This window comes from Peromyscus leucopus, chromosome 6, assembly GCF_004664715.2.
Source record: "Peromyscus leucopus breed LL Stock chromosome 6, UCI_PerLeu_2.1, whole genome shotgun sequence".
NCBI lineage: Eukaryota > Metazoa > Chordata > Mammalia > Rodentia > Cricetidae > Peromyscus > Peromyscus leucopus.
The window spans coordinates 79,949,128-79,967,589 of record NC_051068.1 but is presented as its reverse complement, the minus strand read 5'-3'; the positions used below and the strand labels follow the sequence as shown (position 1 = coordinate 79,967,589).

The 18,462-nt window shown below is 42.4% G+C and overlaps 1 protein-coding gene across 1 annotated transcript; it reads left to right on the top strand.

The window, feature by feature from the left end:
* The first annotated feature begins 4,172 nt into the window (after positions 1 to 4,172).
* On the top strand, positions 4,173 to 13,230 carry Ddx20 (DEAD-box helicase 20). The gene is made up of 12 exons (XM_028889944.2): positions 4,173 to 4,241; positions 4,421 to 4,770; positions 5,121 to 5,215; positions 7,159 to 7,327; positions 7,894 to 8,008; positions 8,124 to 8,266; positions 8,404 to 8,542; positions 8,851 to 8,909; positions 10,385 to 10,467; positions 10,781 to 10,886; positions 10,970 to 11,071; positions 11,734 to 13,230. The coding sequence occupies exons 2-12, from the start codon at positions 4,470 to 4,472 to the stop codon at positions 12,897 to 12,899; spliced, it is 2,478 nt and encodes an 825-aa protein (XP_028745777.1). The 5' UTR covers positions 4,173 to 4,241; positions 4,421 to 4,469; the 3' UTR covers positions 12,900 to 13,230.
* The last annotated feature ends 5,232 nt before the right edge of the window (positions 13,231 to 18,462 follow it).

The following is an 18,462-nucleotide window of genomic DNA, read 5'->3' as shown; positions in this document are numbered from 1 at the left end:
AACCTATGAGGTATCCCCAATTCTGTGTTAGCGTGTCTATTGATACTATTATTGTCCTGATCTTGTTTATATAGCCATTTTTAGGGGAAACTGTTTCATAGCAGACTCCCAGACATGCTGGGTTCTTATAATCTTTTGTTTTCTCTTCTGAGATACTCCCTGAGCCAGAGATGCAGGAGCTGTGCTGTAGAGGTTTCTACTGGTACTGGGCTGATCCATTGATCTCCACATTGTGTCCAGTTGTATTTTCCACCATGGGCTCCATTTGCTGCAAAGAGAAGCTTCTTCCTTCTCTCCTCTTCCTCTTCTTCCTCCTCCTCCTCCTCCTCATCATCTTTTGGTTTTTTGAGACAGGGTTTCTCTGTGTAGCTCTGGCTGTCCTCCAACTCACTCTGTAGACCAGGCTGGCCTTGAACTTAGAGATCCACCTGCCTCTGACTCCCGAGTACTGGGATTAAAGGCATGTGCCACCACTGTCTGGCTAAGAGAAGCTTCTTTGATGAGGTGTGTTAGCTACACTTGCTTGAGTGTTTAAGACTAAGATTTAAAATGTAATTAGGAATTATGATGGTCTAGCAAAGTGGTAATAGTATATTCTCTTTTATGATCCATGAACTCATTAGTCCCAGGAAGTTAGGTTTCTATACCAGGTGTGACTTTGCTGCTGTTGACTGGACCTTCAGTCCAGTTAGACAGCTGTTAGTTACCACCAAGATGAGTGCCACTATTATGCCTCTATGGACATTTTGCCATAATACTATTGTGGTAAATAGGCATTGCAGCTGGTTAAGTGCCTTACCTTCTTTAACTGTAGAATGGAGATGGTAGCGTCCATCTCGCATGGTTGTAATTTCCCTCCAAGAAGAGAGCTTAATAAATGTTAGCTATCTCCATGGCCACCATTACCACATTCATCTCACTCACCACTATCACAATCGTCCTCCATCATCATTAAGATCAACAGCACTGTCATCTCCGTTCTATTTGCTTTGCTTCTCTGTTCATCTACAGAACATCCCACCAGAAGAATTTCAAGGCTCAAGATTATAGGAGCTTATTTCCCTGTTTTTATTTTTGGGATTACAATCCTGAAGCACGAGGCACAGATAGAGTACCCGAAGACAAAATCAGTGATCCTGTTAAAGATGTGATCAATGATTCTTTCCAGGTGTGTATTTACTCTGTAGCCCAGGCTGATCTAGAACTCACTATGTACCCTAGGCTGGCCTCAAACTTGTGCTGATCCTCCGGCCTCAGCTTCTCAACCTCCGGACTAGACACACCAGCTGCCTTGTCTAGCTGCTCTTATATAACTGGTTCACTCTCAACTCAGTTCATCTCGTTTTGATGGTTTTAAAAACTACATTCAGCCGGGCGGCGCCGCACGCCTTTAATCCCAGCACTCGGGAGGCAGAGGCAGGCGGATCTCTGTGAGTTCGAGGCCAGTCTGGACTACCAAGTGAGTTCCAGGAAAGGCGCAAAGCTACACAGAGAAACCTTGTCTCGAAAAACCAAAAAAAAAAAAAAAAAAAAAAAAAAAAAAAAAAAAAAAAAAAAATTGAGTATGCACGTGCATGTGTGTGGGTGTATGCATATGGCAGCATGTATGTGGAGGCCAGAGGATAACTTGCAGGAGTCAGTTTTCTCCTTCCACCATGCGGGTCCCTGGATGGAACTCAAGTAGTCAGGCTTGGAAGCAAGCACCTTTGCCTGAGGAGCCATCTTCCATAATGGCAGAAGCTTTTTGAAAGCTAAGATTTTAAAGTATTGTGGTCAATGCACTTACCAAGCTTAGCATCTTGGTGATTTTTAGGTGTACATTTCAAGTACTAAGTGGAGTTGCATTGATGTGAAGCAGGATCTCCCACACTTTTTTGTCTTGCAATCTCCAACTCTAAATCTGTTAAATAACAACTCTGCTTTGCTCATCTCCTTACTCTTGCTAACAACATCTGTATTTTCTACATCTATGACTCTGATTCACTTAGCAGGCTCACACAAATGGAAGCATACAGTAGTTGTCCTTCTCCAATTGGCTGACTTCACTTGGAATTAGGTCCTCAAGGGTCATCCATTTTGTAGTATTTATCAAAATTTTCCTCTGTTACAAGGCTGCTTACTATCCTACTGTAAATTGCATACTTTATTTATCCTTTCATCTACTTTAAAACAAGTTTTTGTTTCTAATGATGGTATGAACACGAGTGGGTAAATATATTGAAAAAAGAAAGGAACTGTAATGGTATTAGCTGCCCACTTGACAGGATCTAGAATTACCTGGAGATGGGCCTTTGAGCAGCCTGTGGGTGATGAGCCATTAGGTTAGTTGATGTAGGAAGACCAATCTTAATGTGGGCAGGATCATTCTCTGGGCAGGGGATTCTGGTGTGTATAAAGTGGAGAAAGCAGCTTCTCACTAGCGGGTCTTCATTGTTCTCTGTCCACTTCTTTCAAGATGTAATGTGACCAATTGCTTCAAGTTCAACTTCAATACTTCAAGTTCAATACTGCCTTGAGTTTCCTACCATCATGGACTGTACCATGAACCGTGGTCCAGAAAAACAAAACAAAAGAAAACCTTTTCCCTTAATTTGCTTTTCTCAAAGTACTTTGTCACAGCAACAGGAAAAGAAACTAAGAGAGGAAGGAAGAAGTGAGGAATGAGTCACTCTTTGATAGGAATGTGCTTAAATAGTAAAGTGTTTGTTTAGTATGCCAAAGTTGCTGCTTCAACCCTCAGGAAAAAGAAAAGCAGACAAAGGAAGTCATTTCAATGCCTCTGGGGTGCATGGTCTGGACAGAGAAGATTCTGAATGGGGAGGCCAATAGGGAAGGGTGCAATAGTTAGAATGACCAAAAGACCAAGAGTAAATATATATTGAAAAGGAGTAGAAGAGATATTTGGAGACATTATCGGCCAGTAAATTGTTAGAGGGTGTAGCAAAGCAAAAAAGAATTCTCAGATTTGTAATTTGTGGATTAGGTGGATGAAAGATGTGAGCAACTAGGAGGAAGCCTGTGATCTTTAGTGCCATATTAGTATCTTATTAGTTGTGATCTTTAGTACCGTATAAGTTCCCCTTCCTTCATATGGATAGTGGGTGCTTGCTTAGTGTTTTGTAAATTAGTAAGCAAACAGCATCCATCTTCAGTTCCCTCTTCTAGTGAATTTCCTAGCCAGATATTTCAACACAAGTGGGACGTGGGGACATCAATGCATGTATGGGAAACAAGACCAGAATTACACTTAAGGACAAATGAGGTTTGTGATAGGTCTTGTCAACTTGCTATTTAGAATCGGCTAGGAGACAAAACTCTGTGCAGGTCTGTGTGAGCATTTTGAGAGAGGAAAACAGTATTGTTTAATGTTTCAGATTTTGCTTTTCCTACGAGGGGCAAAACGGAACAAGTCAGAATAGGTCACTGTCTTCAGTAAATATTTTAGGTAGTTGTATCGTGAAGAGTGACCAGGTGCGGTGTGGCACACACCTGTCATCACTCAGCACGTTGAGGCAGAATTTCCAATTTGAGGCCAGCCTGAGCTGCATAGGGAGACTCTGTCTTAAAAAAAAAAAAAAAAAAAAAAAAAAAAAGCCAACCAACTAAGCCAATCAAACCCAAAATCAAAGAACAGGAATAATCGGAAAGGCCAGGGAGCAGACAGGATGGGGGGTGACTGAAGATTTCAAGGCAGACCTCTCTTAAACAAGGTGACGTGTGAGCGGATCTAGGGGAAGGGGAAGTGATGTGCTCGCTGCCCACCCGAGATCGGAAGGAAGGGCGCACAAAAGATGCGTTGAACCCGAGACGTATATTAGCCTAGAGTTTCAAGAGAGCGCTCAAGCGGAGCCTGGGACTTGGCAGTCCAGTTAGGCTTCCACTTGGAGATGCTATGAGGCTCCGGTCACGCACCCCGCACTGTGCTAAGGGGCCGGGGCACCGACGTGACAGGGCGGTGCTAGCGCGGTAAACCCCGTCTGGCCGTGTTCCGGGGCGCTGTCTGCGGGCACCGAGGGACAGCGGGAAAGGGTGCGGAGAGCGAAGACTTGGGCTAGACCCGGGCAGCTGACCCCAGCGCGGCGGCCGAGACTGACGCGCGCGCGGTGCGTCACAAAGCGCGCCCGGAGCGCCGGGTTCCGGAGCAGCCAGCGCCGCGCAGCCCGTCCGTCAGAGCCGCGGGAGGCGGGCGGCGCCCACCGCGGGCACGCGACGCCCTCTGCAGGCCGCAGGCGGCAACACTGGTAGTCCTCATCTTCCTTCGCTCTTCCCGCCTCTTCCTCAGGCTACATTTTTTTTTTCCCCGCCACTCCTACAGCGTGTCAGCCTCCGACTTCCGTTCCTCCCCTCCACTTCCAGGCCAGGTGTGTTCGTGTCTCCTCGGGGAAAGTGACAATAAAGTTTTTCCTCTTCTCGCTCCCAGGAGCCCCGCCTCAACGCTAAACATCGCGAGATCTGGAGGCGCGGCTACCATGGCGGCGGCTTTTGAAGCCCCGGCGGCCTTGACAACCGCGGAGACCGCTATGGCGGCCGAGCGTGTGGCCGGGCCGGCGCCGGCTGCGGAGCCGGCTCCCAGCGCCCCGTGGAGCCTGCGGACGGCTCACGACATCGGCGGGCCGCGGACGCGGACGGGGGACGTGGTGCTGGCGGAGCCCGCGGATTTCGAGTCGCTGCTCCTGTCGCGGCCGGTGCTGGAGGGGCTGCGGGCGGCCGGTTTCGAGAGGCCGTCTCCCGTGCAGCTCAAGGCCATCCCGCTGGGGCGCTGCGGGCTCGGTGAGGGCCGGGGTCAGCCGGGGGACGGGGCGGCGTGGCCCGCGAGGGCTCCGGGTCCGCGCCGTTGCGGGGCTCGGCGAGGCTCTAGGCGCGCCATTGACTTTGTCGCACGGAGTCCAAGTTGGAGAAGATCAGCGGTTAAGAGATTCGGGGACTCGGGGCCCGGGGAAATGGCTCGGTGGTTGGTTGAGGGGCCAGGCACGCCTCGTTCGCGTTTGAGAGTCAACAAAAAAAAAATGCAGATGACAGCTAGGTGGTCTTAGGAGAGAACCTGGTCGTTCCCTGATCGCGTATCGGTGTCTAGTTGCTTCAGTGAATCTAGCTAACGATATATTTTTTTTCTTCCTCAGATTTGATTGTTCAAGCTAAGTCTGGCACTGGGAAAACTTGTGTATTCTCCACCATTGCTCTGGACTCTCTTATTCTTGAAAACTGTAGTACTCAGGTGAGTTTAACTCAGAGGATCCACACTCAGAGGGGTGTGTGTAGCACGTGGACACTAGCTAGACTTAGGAAAAACTGAACTCCTCACAGATGGTGAGTTTGAATGGGAGCCAAACCATATGAAAATTACAGAAGTGAATATCAGTTTTTTAAATTTGGAATTTTCTGTAATTACATCTTGAATATGTGTCAATTAAAATCATTATGCAATAAAAAAACTTGTAAAATCATCATGCAATTAAAAACTTTCCGTACTAGATTGGGGTTAGACATAGAAGGTACAAGTTTTGGTTTATATAATATGCTATGGCAGCACTTCGTGTGGTTGGGTTTATTGTTTGTTTTGTTTTTCTAGAGGGTTTCTCTGTGTAGCCTTGGCTGTCCTGAAACTTGCTCTGGAATTCACAGAGATCCTCCTGCTTCTGCCTCCCAAGTGCTGGGATTCAAGGTGTGCCCTTGTTGTCTAGGAACCTTTTTGAGTTCTGTATCTACCAAATTCTGGGAGATACTGAAATACTTCTTAAGGACAGTGACTGGTCTATTTGTAAATTAGGCTGTGTTTGAGAGTTTTGGCTTGTGATATTTGGCAGCATACCAAATCCTAAACCTAAGTAAAATTCATATTTTAGTTAAGGTTTTTGATATTATTGAATGTGTGTGTGTGTATCAAAGTAACACTACATAATTTTTTTAAGTTGGGAAATTTCAGAAAAAAAGAGATCAAAGTACCAGAGAACCCCGTGTGTGGTGTGTACCCAGAGTTAAGGGATGGACTTTAAAAAAACATTTTTATTATTTCCTAGTCTTTTTTTTTTTTTTTTCCAAACAGTATTTTGTTTGTTTGGTTTGGTTTTTTGAGACAGGATTTCTCTGTGTAGCTTTGTGCCTTTCCTGGAACTCAATCTGTAGCCCGGGCTTGGCCGTGAAGTCACAGAGATCCACCTGGCTCTGCCTCCCAAGTGCTGGGATTAAAGGTGTGCGCCACCACTGCCCGGCTCAAGCAGTATATTCTTACAGTGACAACATGTATGTTCTCCAGTTGTTATATTGCAGTTTTTACTATGTGTGACTCTCATGGCCTTTGGGACCTAACCTTCGGAGTTAGCTCTGAGATAGATTCCTCTTAAAATTTATCTCATACGTGGGCCTTTTTGCTGTTCCTCATGTGTATCTTAAGGCCTTTGAATTTACTTTTTCTTTTCTTCTGGTATGTCTCACAACTAGCTCTTCTCAAATGTTACTTCCTTATGGAGCTCTTAAAATTCTTTTTGTTTGTTTGTTGGAGGAAGGCACACTCTCCATAGTTTTAGATGGACCGAAACTTGCAACATAGACTAGTTTTCAATTTGAGGCAGTCCTCCATTATCTCTTTCAGCATGGTGGAATCACAGGTGTACACCAACACACCTCACTTCAGACGGGCTTTCTGATCACCCCGTTTAAAATGACTTCCCTTGTCAGGTCTTTCTTTTTTCCCTATTTGATTTTTTTAATCATACTTTTTATTACTTGCTATTACATGTATATATTTTTTTGTTTATATTATAACCAGAGTGCCAAGAGAGAAATTCTTTACAACTTGTATGTTTTCTCCCATATAGTAGGTTCTTAATAATTAACTGAGTAAGCCGGGCAGTGGTGGCGCACGCCTTTAATCCCAGCACTTAGGAGGCAGAGGCAGGTGGGTCTCTGTGACTGTGAGTTCAAGGCCAGCCTGGTCTACAGAGTGAGTTCCAGGACAGCCAGAACTGATTCACAGAGAAACCCTGTCTCGAAAAATTAAAAAAAAAAAAAAAAAAGGAAAGAAAAAAAATAAATTAACTTAGTAAATAAATGGAATATTTTCTCTTGTCTTAAAATGAAAAGTAGTGCAGCATGCAATGAATGCATCACTTATATGTATTCCTCTGACTTGTTAAAGTAATATTTTACAATTTATTTTAGATTTTGATATTGGCTCCCACAAGAGAAATTGCTGTTCAGATACATTCTGTAATTACTTCCATTGGAATAAAAATGGAAGGGTTAGAATGTCATGTCTTTATTGGAGGAACTCCATTATCTCAAGACAAAACCAGACTTAAAAAGTGTCATATTGCTGTTGGATCTCCTGGTAAGTTATTAATACCTGTTGGTAGCTGAAGTTCTTGAGGAATTGAACACTGGATGGGAGTCTTTGATGATGAGAATAATGACTTTCACTAGAAGTGAAGAACATTAGACCAGTGAGACATGTGGCTGGATTATCAACAGAACCTGTTCATCTCCATTCTAAAGCATGTTTGAAAGTACACATGGGCTAGGCTTCTGAGATGTGATATGACTTTGAGGAAACTTGTCTAAGCCATGGATTGAGACTTTTGTTGTTCTCGATGGTAATTTGCTCGTCAGTCACTCAGACTCTAGAATTCAGTGTTTTAGCATTTATGTCTTTTGATAGCAGTGATGTTTGTTTTCCATACTTATCAGGGATGAAAAGTGTGTAGGGTGAGGGATTCAGGTAAGATGAGAATTTAAGATTACTAAGATTGTGAGTTAGTGTGTGAATGTGCACTGTAAGGAAATTCAGCAGCATAAAATTCACCTGTGGATAAATACAGTAAAGCATTCCTGAGGTTTGTTTGCACAGATTTGATATGTCATAAGTATTTCAGGCTTTGCTGTTTTCCTGGCATATAGGAAGAATTAAACAGCTCATAGAACTTGACTACCTGAATCCGGGCAGTATCCGTCTCTTTATTCTTGATGAAGCAGACAAGCTCTTAGAAGAAGGCAGCTTCCAGGAGCAAATAAAGTAAGATAACTAACTTGACTAGAAAAATGTGTGTCTAAGTGTCTGTCTGTAGTTTTTCCAGGTGGTGTTTGCTGTCTGCATAGTTTTCATGGTCTATGTTTTCTTGTATTTACAGTTGGATTTATTCTTCTTTACCTGCCAGTAAACAGATGTTGGCAGTATCTGCTACTTATCCTGAATTTTTGGCTAATGCTTTGACAAGGTATATGAGAGATCCCACATTTGTAAGATTGAATCCCAGTGATCCAAGCCTCATAGGTATGTATAGATTTTACAGTATTAGTGTATGACATTGTGGAGCTTCCCTTGTCTAATTGGCTATGACCACATCATAGTTGCCATTGGAATTCATCAGATGTGTTTGTTTTAACTGGGGACTTTTGACTTCTTTGTAGGTTTGAAGCAGTACTACCAAGTTGTCAATTCTTACCCTTTGGCTCATAAGATTTTTGAGGAAAAGACTCAGCACTTACAGGAACTTTTCAGTAGAATCCCATTTAATCAAGCCTTGGTGTTTTCTAATTTGCACAGCAGGTAATATAACTTAATCCATGGAACTTAAAAAAAACAGAAACAAAGGCCTGGCGGTGGTGGCGCACGCCTTTAATCCCAGCACTTGGGAGGCGGAGCCAGGCGGATCTCTGTGAGTTTGAGGCCAACCTGGGCTACAGAGTGAGTTCCAGGAAAGGCACAAAGCTACACAGAGAAACCCTGTCTCGAAAAACAAACAAAACAAAACAAAAAACCATAAAAAAACCAACCAAACAAAATAAAACAAAACAAACAAAAGAATAGGCATGAGGCAGTAGTTGAAAGTTGTAAATCTCTTTTTTTTCTTGTAGAGCTCAACATTTGGCTGATATCCTTTCTTCTAAAGGTTTTCCTACTGAATGCATTTCAGGCAAGTCCAACTCTTTGTTTTTGTTTAATGTATTGCCTTGAAGCCTTCCACATCAAGAAAAAAACATCACTTTTTGAATTGTTTCATGAGTGTAAGGTTGCACTAATAATAAAGGAAATTCAGGCTTATTTTTCATTGGAATTTGATATCAGTCTCCTGGATTTTTTTTTTAATTTAATTTTTTTAAGGAGTAACTTGGTCTGTAGTAACAACTTAGAAAATCAGTAATCAGAGATACTTAAATACTCTTAAATACTTTAATTAAAGTCTCTGAGTTATATTTGCAAAGGACTTAATTCTATAAAAGAAAATTTATCTTCATGGTCTTAAGATATTTTGTTTCTTCATATAATCAAGTCATTATTAAAATGCAAAATTTAAGCAGGGTTATGTTATTCCATGTGCTGTCCAGGCTGGAGCAGGAAGGTCATGGGCTTGAGGCCATATTTGAATATATTAAGATTAAGGCCAGTGTGAGTGGTATAGCAAGACCCTGTCATAGAAAAACATGCTAAGACTAGCTGAGGTATCTTCTCTGCTCCCTACCATCAGACTTGGTCTTTCCTGTGTTAGGTAAGTACTCTCCTCTAAAGCTATACCTCCAGCTGGTGAATTGACTTTAATGGTCTATGGAAGGCAAAAGTGACTCACTTTATCCACAGAGTTTATTAATTGCTGGATTAATAGAAAAAATTTAAAGGAATTTTTGGTTAATGAGATCCTTTCAGTTTTATATGTTGTACTGTGATTCTTAACTTGTTTGCTGGAACATATTCAGTATGAGATACTAGGGAGACTAATTTCCTAATGGGCTGTTAGCTTAGCCCTAGATCACATTTCAAAACCAGCTTTGTGGGCTATAGAGAGGACTCAGTGTTAAAAGCACTTCCTGTGGAATCATGTGCACAGGAGTTTGGACTCCAGCACCCACCCACATAACAAGCCAGGTGGTTTTGCTCCTGGGGATCTGATGGCCTCTCCTGGCCTCTGAATGCATAGGACCATGCAGCTATTTACAGTCAGACACATAGACACAGGCATATACAGAGTCTTAAAATAAGATTTGTAAATAGTTGGTAAGAACTTTTTCCCCTAAGAAGTATTTGTTAAACTTCGTAATGTCACCATTTAAAATTGATTTTTGAATTTCAAATTGATTACCTAAACTGTACTTTGAAAAATACTAACTTTAGATTTTTAGCACTCAGATTTGCATAGGATAGAATTAACTGGTTGGTGTATTTATTTAAAACAGTAAGACTGGGAATTATGATTCTTTCTTATTGTGAATTTGATAAATATATCTTAAGTTTTTGTTGCTGTTTTTGAGAGGGGATCTTATGGAGTCTAGGCTGGCCTTGAACTCTTTCTCTTTCTGCCTCAGTCTGGAGTGCTAGGATGACAGATAGCAGGTGTGTGCCACCATACCTGGCTTGCTTAGGAGTTGTAAAATGCCTTTGTTTGGGTCTCTCTAGGAAACATGAACCAGAATCAGCGCCTTGACGCTATGGCTAAACTGAAGCAGTTTCATTGCAGAGTCCTCATTTCTACAGACTTGGTAAAGCTCCTGGGAGGTCAGAGGGACTGTCGGTCTTGATGTGTGTTGTCACTAGATTGCCGTCCTAGTTCATGTATCTAGCAGGTGCCAGACATAAAAATTAGCTTTCCAGTGTGTGTGTGGGGTGCTTTCTTAAAATGCCTTTAATGTTTAAGATTTGTTTTTGAAATAGTTTAGTCCTAGTTAGTCATTAGAAATAGAATTTTTCCCTCCAAACCCTAAATATTTGCCTGTTTAAATCTGACTTCTGGTTATACGAGAAGAGCATACATTGATAGCCATGCTGTAATTAATACAAACAATTGTCTTCAAGACCTCCCGTGGGATTGATGCTGAGAAGGTGAATCTGGTAGTGAATCTGGATGTGCCGTTAGACTGGGAGACATACATGCATCGGATTGGCAGAGCTGGCCGCTTTGGTAAGGAAAAGGAAGTTTAGTGCTTTAACGAGATGACTGTTGTTTCTGTGGAAATGAGTTACTATGTCACTCCATTCTCTCAGGAACGTTGGGACTGACAGTGACCTACTGCTGTAGGGGGGAAGAAGAAAATATGATGATGAAAATTGCCCAGAAATGTAATATCAACCTTCTCCCTTTACCAGGTGTGTGTTTCTGTTTCCTTTTGACATTCTTCTGGTTTTATTTATTTATTGTTTGTTTGTTTATTTTGAGACAGGGTCTCTTTGTAGTTCTTTCTGTCCTGATACTCACTATGTAGACCAGATTGGCCTCGAACTTACAGAGATGCCTCTCAAGTGCTGGGATCAAAGTCATGCACCACCATGCCTAGCTTCCTTTTGAATCAAAAGTTTTGACATTCTTACAGTTGTAGTGATGGTAGGCATATTAAAAATAATAGCACATAGTGTCTATTATGTCTACTGTATATATGTTAATTCATTTAATTCTCACCACATGCTGTTGCTAATCGGTGTCTTGTAATTAGGACATTTAAGTATATGCTAATATGTAGGCTAAGTAAAAGTGTTAACAGCTGATAAGTAGAGAAGATAAGTAACTAACTATTTGACACATGAAAAGTATTCTACTGAATTAGAGCCAAAGCTATAGGCTTTGCAGTTTTATTCTTGAGACAGTGTCTTACTGTGTAGCCCTGACTGGCCTGATTTGTGATATGTAGACCAGGCAGGCCGCTAACTCACAGAGATCCACCTGCCTCTACCCCCAGGGTGCTAGGATTAAAGGTGTGCACTACCATGCCTGGGCTGAGAATTTTAATTCGTATTCTTTCTTTTCTATATAGATCCCATTCCTCCCGGCCTGATGGAAGAATGCTTGGATTGGGATGTGGAAGTTAAAGCTGCGATGCATACATGCATTTTACCAAGCACACCTACCCAGTCCACCAAAAAGCAAGTTCACAAACTGGAGAGAGCCTTCCAAACTCAAAGAATTCCTGGTAACCAAATACCTTCCCCTAGAAATACTTCTGTATCTACAGTGTCAGCCAAATCAAAACACAGCAGCAAACAAAAGCTTCCTGTGAAAAGCCACTCAGAGTGTGGAAACATCGAAAAGACTGTTCCACCCGAAGAGTTGGGCTGTACCACACAACTGGAAGAGCAAGTGAAGAGTTCTGTTCAGACCACTGTTGAGGACTCCTCCAGTAGCAGCCAGCAGCAGGCCAAAGAAGCTTCACCTGGCTCACTCCCTAAGATTCCTTGCCTGTCTTCCTTCAAAGTCCATCAGCCGTGCACTTTGACTTTTGCAGAACTGGTAGAGGATTATGAGCACTATATTAAAGAGGGGTTAGAAAAACCTGTGGAAATTATCCGACACTACACAGGGCCTGGGGCTCAGACTGTGAATCCTCAGAATGGTTTTGTGAGAAATAGACTTCCTGAAGATAGAGTACAGATATTGGCGAGTAGTAGCCAATCTGGGGACTCAGAGAGTGAGAGCGATTCTTGCAGCTCAAGGACTTCTTCTCAGAGCAAAGGCAATAAGTCTTACTTGGAAGGCTCTTCTGACACTCAGTTGAAAGACTCTGAATGTACACCTGTGGGTGGACCTCTCTCTTTGGAGCAAGTTCTAAATGGAAATGATACTCCAACTCAAGCAGAGTATCAAGAATCTCCTGAAACCCAGGTGAAGGCCAGGCATAAAGAAGGAGCTAACCAAAGATGTAAGCAGAGTCGGAGAAACCTGCCACGGCGCTCCTCTTACCGAGTCCAGACAGAACCCCAGGAAGAGGCTTGGTATGACTGTCACAGGGAGACAAATGCGAGTTTTTCTGATACCTACCAGGATTATGAAGAATACTGGAGAGCATATTACAGGGCGTGGCAGGAATATTATGCTGCTGCTTCCCACTCATACTATTGGAATGCTCAGAGACATCCAAGTTGGATGGCTGCCTACCATATGAATACAGTTTATCTACAAGAAATGATGCGTAGTAACCAGTGATGTTAGGATGTGCCTGAAACCATTGACTGTCAACACATAATTGGATATACATTCTTCACCTAGAGCAAGTGGGGTATGGTGGCATTTTGGAGGAACTTGAGAGGACTCTGAGGCTTTCTACTGGGACACAACTATTTTTCAGATTCTTTTGACTTGGTCCAGGAATATTCTTTTTTTTCAATTCCATCAGACTTGCAAGAGAATTTTTAGAACTTGGATCTAAAGACCCCCAAGGTCTTCATGTAGACTGTTCCCAAAAGAAGCCTTTTAAAAGGTGACATATGGCACTCCTTACTTAAAAAAAAAATAAAAAGTTAAAATTTGAATGTAATGTTATTCTGTGGACTTCCTTACAAAAGGATTGCACTACATTTCTGTATTGAATTCTCATGGGAATTTGATCATGGTGGATCTTTGAGTATTAGGCAGGAAGGAATATAAATGTTCTCTGCTTCCAGTGGTAGTTTCGTTAGTTGTAAAAACAGATTTAGGTGAATGTTCTGGATGCTTTCTGTTCATCTTCCTGAAGAAGCTGTGGAGGCTGCCCACGTTTCACTGTGTTAAGTAGGTCAGTGTCATCTTGTGGCTGCCTTCTGCTGCTCACAGAAGGGGCAGCTTCTTGTTGCTTCTTGTGTTCTAAATGAGTCTCTTAGAAGCCATAGATAGGTCGACCCAAGAACATTTCTCATTCCGTAAGTGGAATTGTGAACAAAATTTCAGAGGGCTCCTGGGTCATCTGAAGTCCATCTATGCAACCCAGGTTGAGACTTGATGTGAGATGCATAGATGTGGACTTGCTAGTTCTGATGGTAGGCTAATGAAAAGTTCTAGCTCTTAGTGTTGAGTGTTTGCTAGAAGATTAGTTCATTCTGTTCTGACTCTTCCGATAGTATGTCATAATATCGTTAATCTGTGCTAAAGAGTTTTTTTTTCCTTCTTGAATGCTAGGATCTCTAAGAGGAGCTATCATTTTTCAGAACTGGTAGTGCCTCTACAAATTATGATTTAGAAAAGTTATAATTAGAGGCTAAATGTTCTTTTATCATTAAACTTTTTGGTCCGATTTTGCTGAGAAATAGATTTTAGGTGAGAGAATCCCTTATGTATTGGGAAATTATTCACTTTAAGAAAGGAAAGTTCTTCGCTATGTACATATTTAGCAGTATAGATAGACGCTTTACACTAGTGTCAGCAAACACCCACAGCCATTTTCATTTAATGTGGAACATCCCTGGGATATAGTCTTACAGTGTTCAGTGCTGTGGGATGGTCTGTATGTCAAATGTGTTGCTCTGATTGGCCAATAAATAAAACACTGATTGGCCAGTGGCCAGGCAGGAAGTATAGGTGGGATTAACAGGAGAATGGAGAGAACAGGAAGGCGGAGGGAGACACTGCCAGCCACCGCCACGACAAGCAGCATGTGAAGATACCAGTAAGCCACGAGCCACATGGCAAGGTATAGATTTATAGAAATGGATTAATTTAAGATGTAAGAACTAGATAGCTAGAAGCCTGAGCCATTAGGCCAAACAGTTTAAATAATATAAGTGTGTGTTTATTTTATAAGTGGGCTGTCGGACTGCCGGGGCTTGGTGGGACCCGGAGAGAAAACTCGACAGTTACAGTTTAGCTTGAATTTCTGTGATTTGGCATAGTCAGTCGTATACAGAAAAGTCAATACTATACTTGTGAAGTTAGATGAAATAATTTGGCAAGCCTAGATTAAGTCCAATATATTACTAAGATAATAGAGATTTTAATTATACACTTAAATAAGATCCTGTCATTACTATGTAATTGAACTTACCTCTTTCTATCCTTTCCCCTACAACAGAGCCAACTTCATAGTTTGTCATTGCTAGGGGATTTTAATTAGGATACACTACTGCATCCTAATTAGGGAGGAGGCTACCATTAGTCTTGAAATTAATTGGATTCTCTCTAGGTTTGTTTTGTGTTTGCCTTTTTTTTTTTTGATAGAAAATTACTTTTAGTTACTCCAAGAATAATGTGCATTCTTAGAGTTATCCAGAGGAGCAGGCTTCCTCAAGATCTCTGTAAATGTTAACACTGAATGCCTAATTTAAGCTTCACGTAGTTACAGGGCTGCAGAGAGAGCTGGTAAGCACACTTGCCACTTGTCACCAAGCTTGATGACCTGACTTTGATCTTCATGGAAGGAGTTGTCCACTGACTGCCAGGAGCACACTCTGTATTCCATACACTCAGTAAATGGAAAACAAAAACCTCCCAAATCCCAATAGCAAGTTTATGAATTAAAGCTTTAGAAATCTGAGGCACTCTGAAAGTGGGCTGATAGCAGCTGTTTCCATTTACCTGCTGAGGTGAAAGTGGGAGACATTCACTACCACTTGTGCGTAGCTTACTGTGTATGTGTGGCGGGGGACATTTTGCTAGAAACCTTCAGTCAGGCATGTGGCCACATAATGTTAGGAACCATGCACACAGGTTTTCTGTGAAGTCAGTTGGGAATTTGTATCATTAAAAGAAAACTTGTCCTGATGAAGACATTCTACCTACTTTGATACCTTGAACAGTCATCTAACCTCTCCAAACCCAGCTTTTTCAATAAAATGAGACATTGGGTTAGATTTTTAGGGTTCCTTGTAAGATTTAATTTTTATATGACTCATAATGAGAAAGTATTTTATGAGAAAGGTAATTCAAATTTGTAAATAAGAGTCTAGGTAATTTTTTTTTGTTTTTTACTTTTTTTCTTTCATTTTTCTTTATTATGAAATTTTCTACTCACTCCACATATTATCCACAGATCCCCCCTCCTCCCACACCCCAAGCCCTCTTTCCCAAGCCACCCCGCATCCCCACATCCCCCAAATCCCCCAAATCGAGGTCTCCTATGGGGAGTCAGCAGAGCCCAGCACACTGCACCAAGGCTGTGCAAGGTGTCACACAATAGGCACCGGGTTCCAGAAGCCTGCCCATGAACCAAGGACAGATCCCGATACCCTGCCTTGGTGTGTGTCGTGTCCGTCCCCCTCCACCCACCCAAACAGTTCGAGCCAAACAACCATCTTCCGTATCCAGAGGGCCTAGTCCAGTCCCATGGGGGGTGGGCACAGCCACCAGTCCACAGTTCATGGGCTTCCACTAGTGTGGCTGGTCATCTCTGCACATCCTCCCATCATGATCTCGACATCCCTCGCCTGCAGTATCTCTCCTCTCATCAATGGGATTCCTGGAGCTCAGCCTGGTGCCTGGCCATGGATCTCTGTATCTATCTAGGTAATTCTTGAATTTTCTTTTCTTTTTTTTCTCTCTCTCTCTCTCTTTTTTTTTTTTTTTTTTTGGTTTTTTCGAGATAGGGTTTCTCTGTGTAGCTTTGTGCCTTTCCTGGAACTCACTTGGTAGCCCAGGCTGGCCTCGAACTCACAGAGATCTGCCTGGCTCTGCCTCCTGAGTGCTGGGATTAAAGGCGTGCACCACCACTGCCCGGCAATTCCTGAATTTTCAAAATTTCCAGTCCATTACTGTAAGTTCAGGTTAAGCTTGAATTAGGCATTCATTATTACATACAGAGATCTTAGAGAAACTTGCTTCTTTGGATAGTAGTATTTTTTTTTTTTTCTATTTGTGCGAATGTGTGAGAGCCCACGGAGGCTAGAAGAGGTTGCTGGATCCCTTGGAACTAGAGTTCAAGGCAGTCGTGAGCTGCCCAACATGGTGCTGGGAACGAAATATGGGTCCTCTGAAGAGCAACAAGTGCTCTTAACCACTGAGCCGTCTCTCCAGCCCTCTTTGGATAATTCTGAGAATACAAGTTACTTCTTTAGTGACTTTTTAAATAAAAGCGTGTCTTTTAGTTAAACTTCAGTCCCAGAACACTAAAAGTAATTGAAGAAAAATGATTGTACTGTGGGTCATGTCTAAGATAAAGGAATGATTTGGAACAAGTTTTTGAGGGCTTTTTCCATTTCCTTTTAAATATAAAATAACTTACACTTTTCGTAGTTATTGTTGACACCCCTGTCACAAAGGTCTTGTCTTGTTGGGGCAGAATGTGTTTTGTATCTTTTGAACAAGTGTGTGTATACTACTTGACATTTAGTGCTTTAAGAGTTCCATGGAGCCAGGCCGGGCGGTGGTGGTGCACGCCTTTAATCCCAGCACTTTGGAGGCAGAGCCAGGTGGATCTCTGTGAGTTCGAGGCCAGCCTGGGCTACCAAGTGAGTTCCAGGAAAGGCACAAAGCTACACAGAGAAACCCTGTCTCGAAAAACAAAACAAAACAAAAGTTGGGCATAGTGGTACACACACTCAGGAGGCAGAGGCAGGCAGATCTCTGAGTTCAAGGCCAGCCTGGTCTACATAGTTCCAGGGTAGTCAGAGCTACATAGTGAGAAAAGTTTTATTATATTTTAATTTTATGTGTGCCTGAATGTCATGGTGCATGGGTGGAGGTCAGAGGATAACTTAACAGGAGTCAATTCTCTCCTCCTACCCTGTAAATCTGGCAATCAAAACTCACCATCAAACCTGCAAAGGCTTTACACACTGAGTGCTTGTTAATTTAAAAGAATTGCTGAACGCAGGCAGAGTTGCTGAGTGTGTTACTTCCCAGTTTTCGTCCAGATTATTTGAGCTATGGGTCTTTAGTGACACCTAGTGGGTAGTAAGGATGTGAATATCAGTGCTTACAATGAATTTCATAATGGACTTGGACTTTTGAGCATAAGGTGTTTCTTCTTTTACTGTTTTCCATTGGTTGGGAATCTGGTGATTTTGGAGAATGAAAAGGATTTAAATTTGTGCTGTTGCATGGCAGAACATAAAAATGCTTCTCTTACATGAACAGAATTATTAAGGTTAGACAGATCTTAAAAGGTACTTAATCCTGCCCTACTCTCCTTTAAAGTCAAGAAAGGAACTGAAGGGAAGAAGTAAAAGGTGACAGATGTGAAGTCACCAACATGTGATGAACCTGAGCTTGTGCTTCTCTTGCTTGTCACGATTTTTACTAGCATTTAATGTTGAGAGAGAGAGAGGGAGAGAGAGAGAGAGAGAGAGAGAGAGAGAGAGAGAGGGAGGGAGGGAGGGAGGGAGAGAGAGAGAGAGAGAGAGAGAGAGAGAGAGAGAGAGAGAGAGAGAGAGAGAGAGAGAGAGAGAGAGGTTTGTTTCAGACCTTGGTCTAAGCGGAGCAAATATTAGAGGAAGCCTTAGTAGAACTGATACTGATATATAGACAGATTTTTGTTTAGTAATTGATCCTGAAGAGAGAGCTATAGACAAATTCAATCCACTGGTCCCCTGTTAAAGCAGTGAACCTGCCTAGAGTGTGTCGGCAGGCAAGCTCCAGGAAGCAGTGGCCTTGCTTATATGGAAGGCGCAGGGGCAGCTTAGATGAGGCCTTTACCCGTAAGAATATGCCATTGAGAAAGCTTCCTGCTGTACGGCAATGCTTTTGGAAGGGAAAGAACTGGTTTTCAAAGAAACTCCCCCACTTCAAGGCTTGTGGCACATAGTTTGTTTAATCCAGATTGGATACATCAGGTACAGCAGTGGCACAGGACTCAATACTGTAA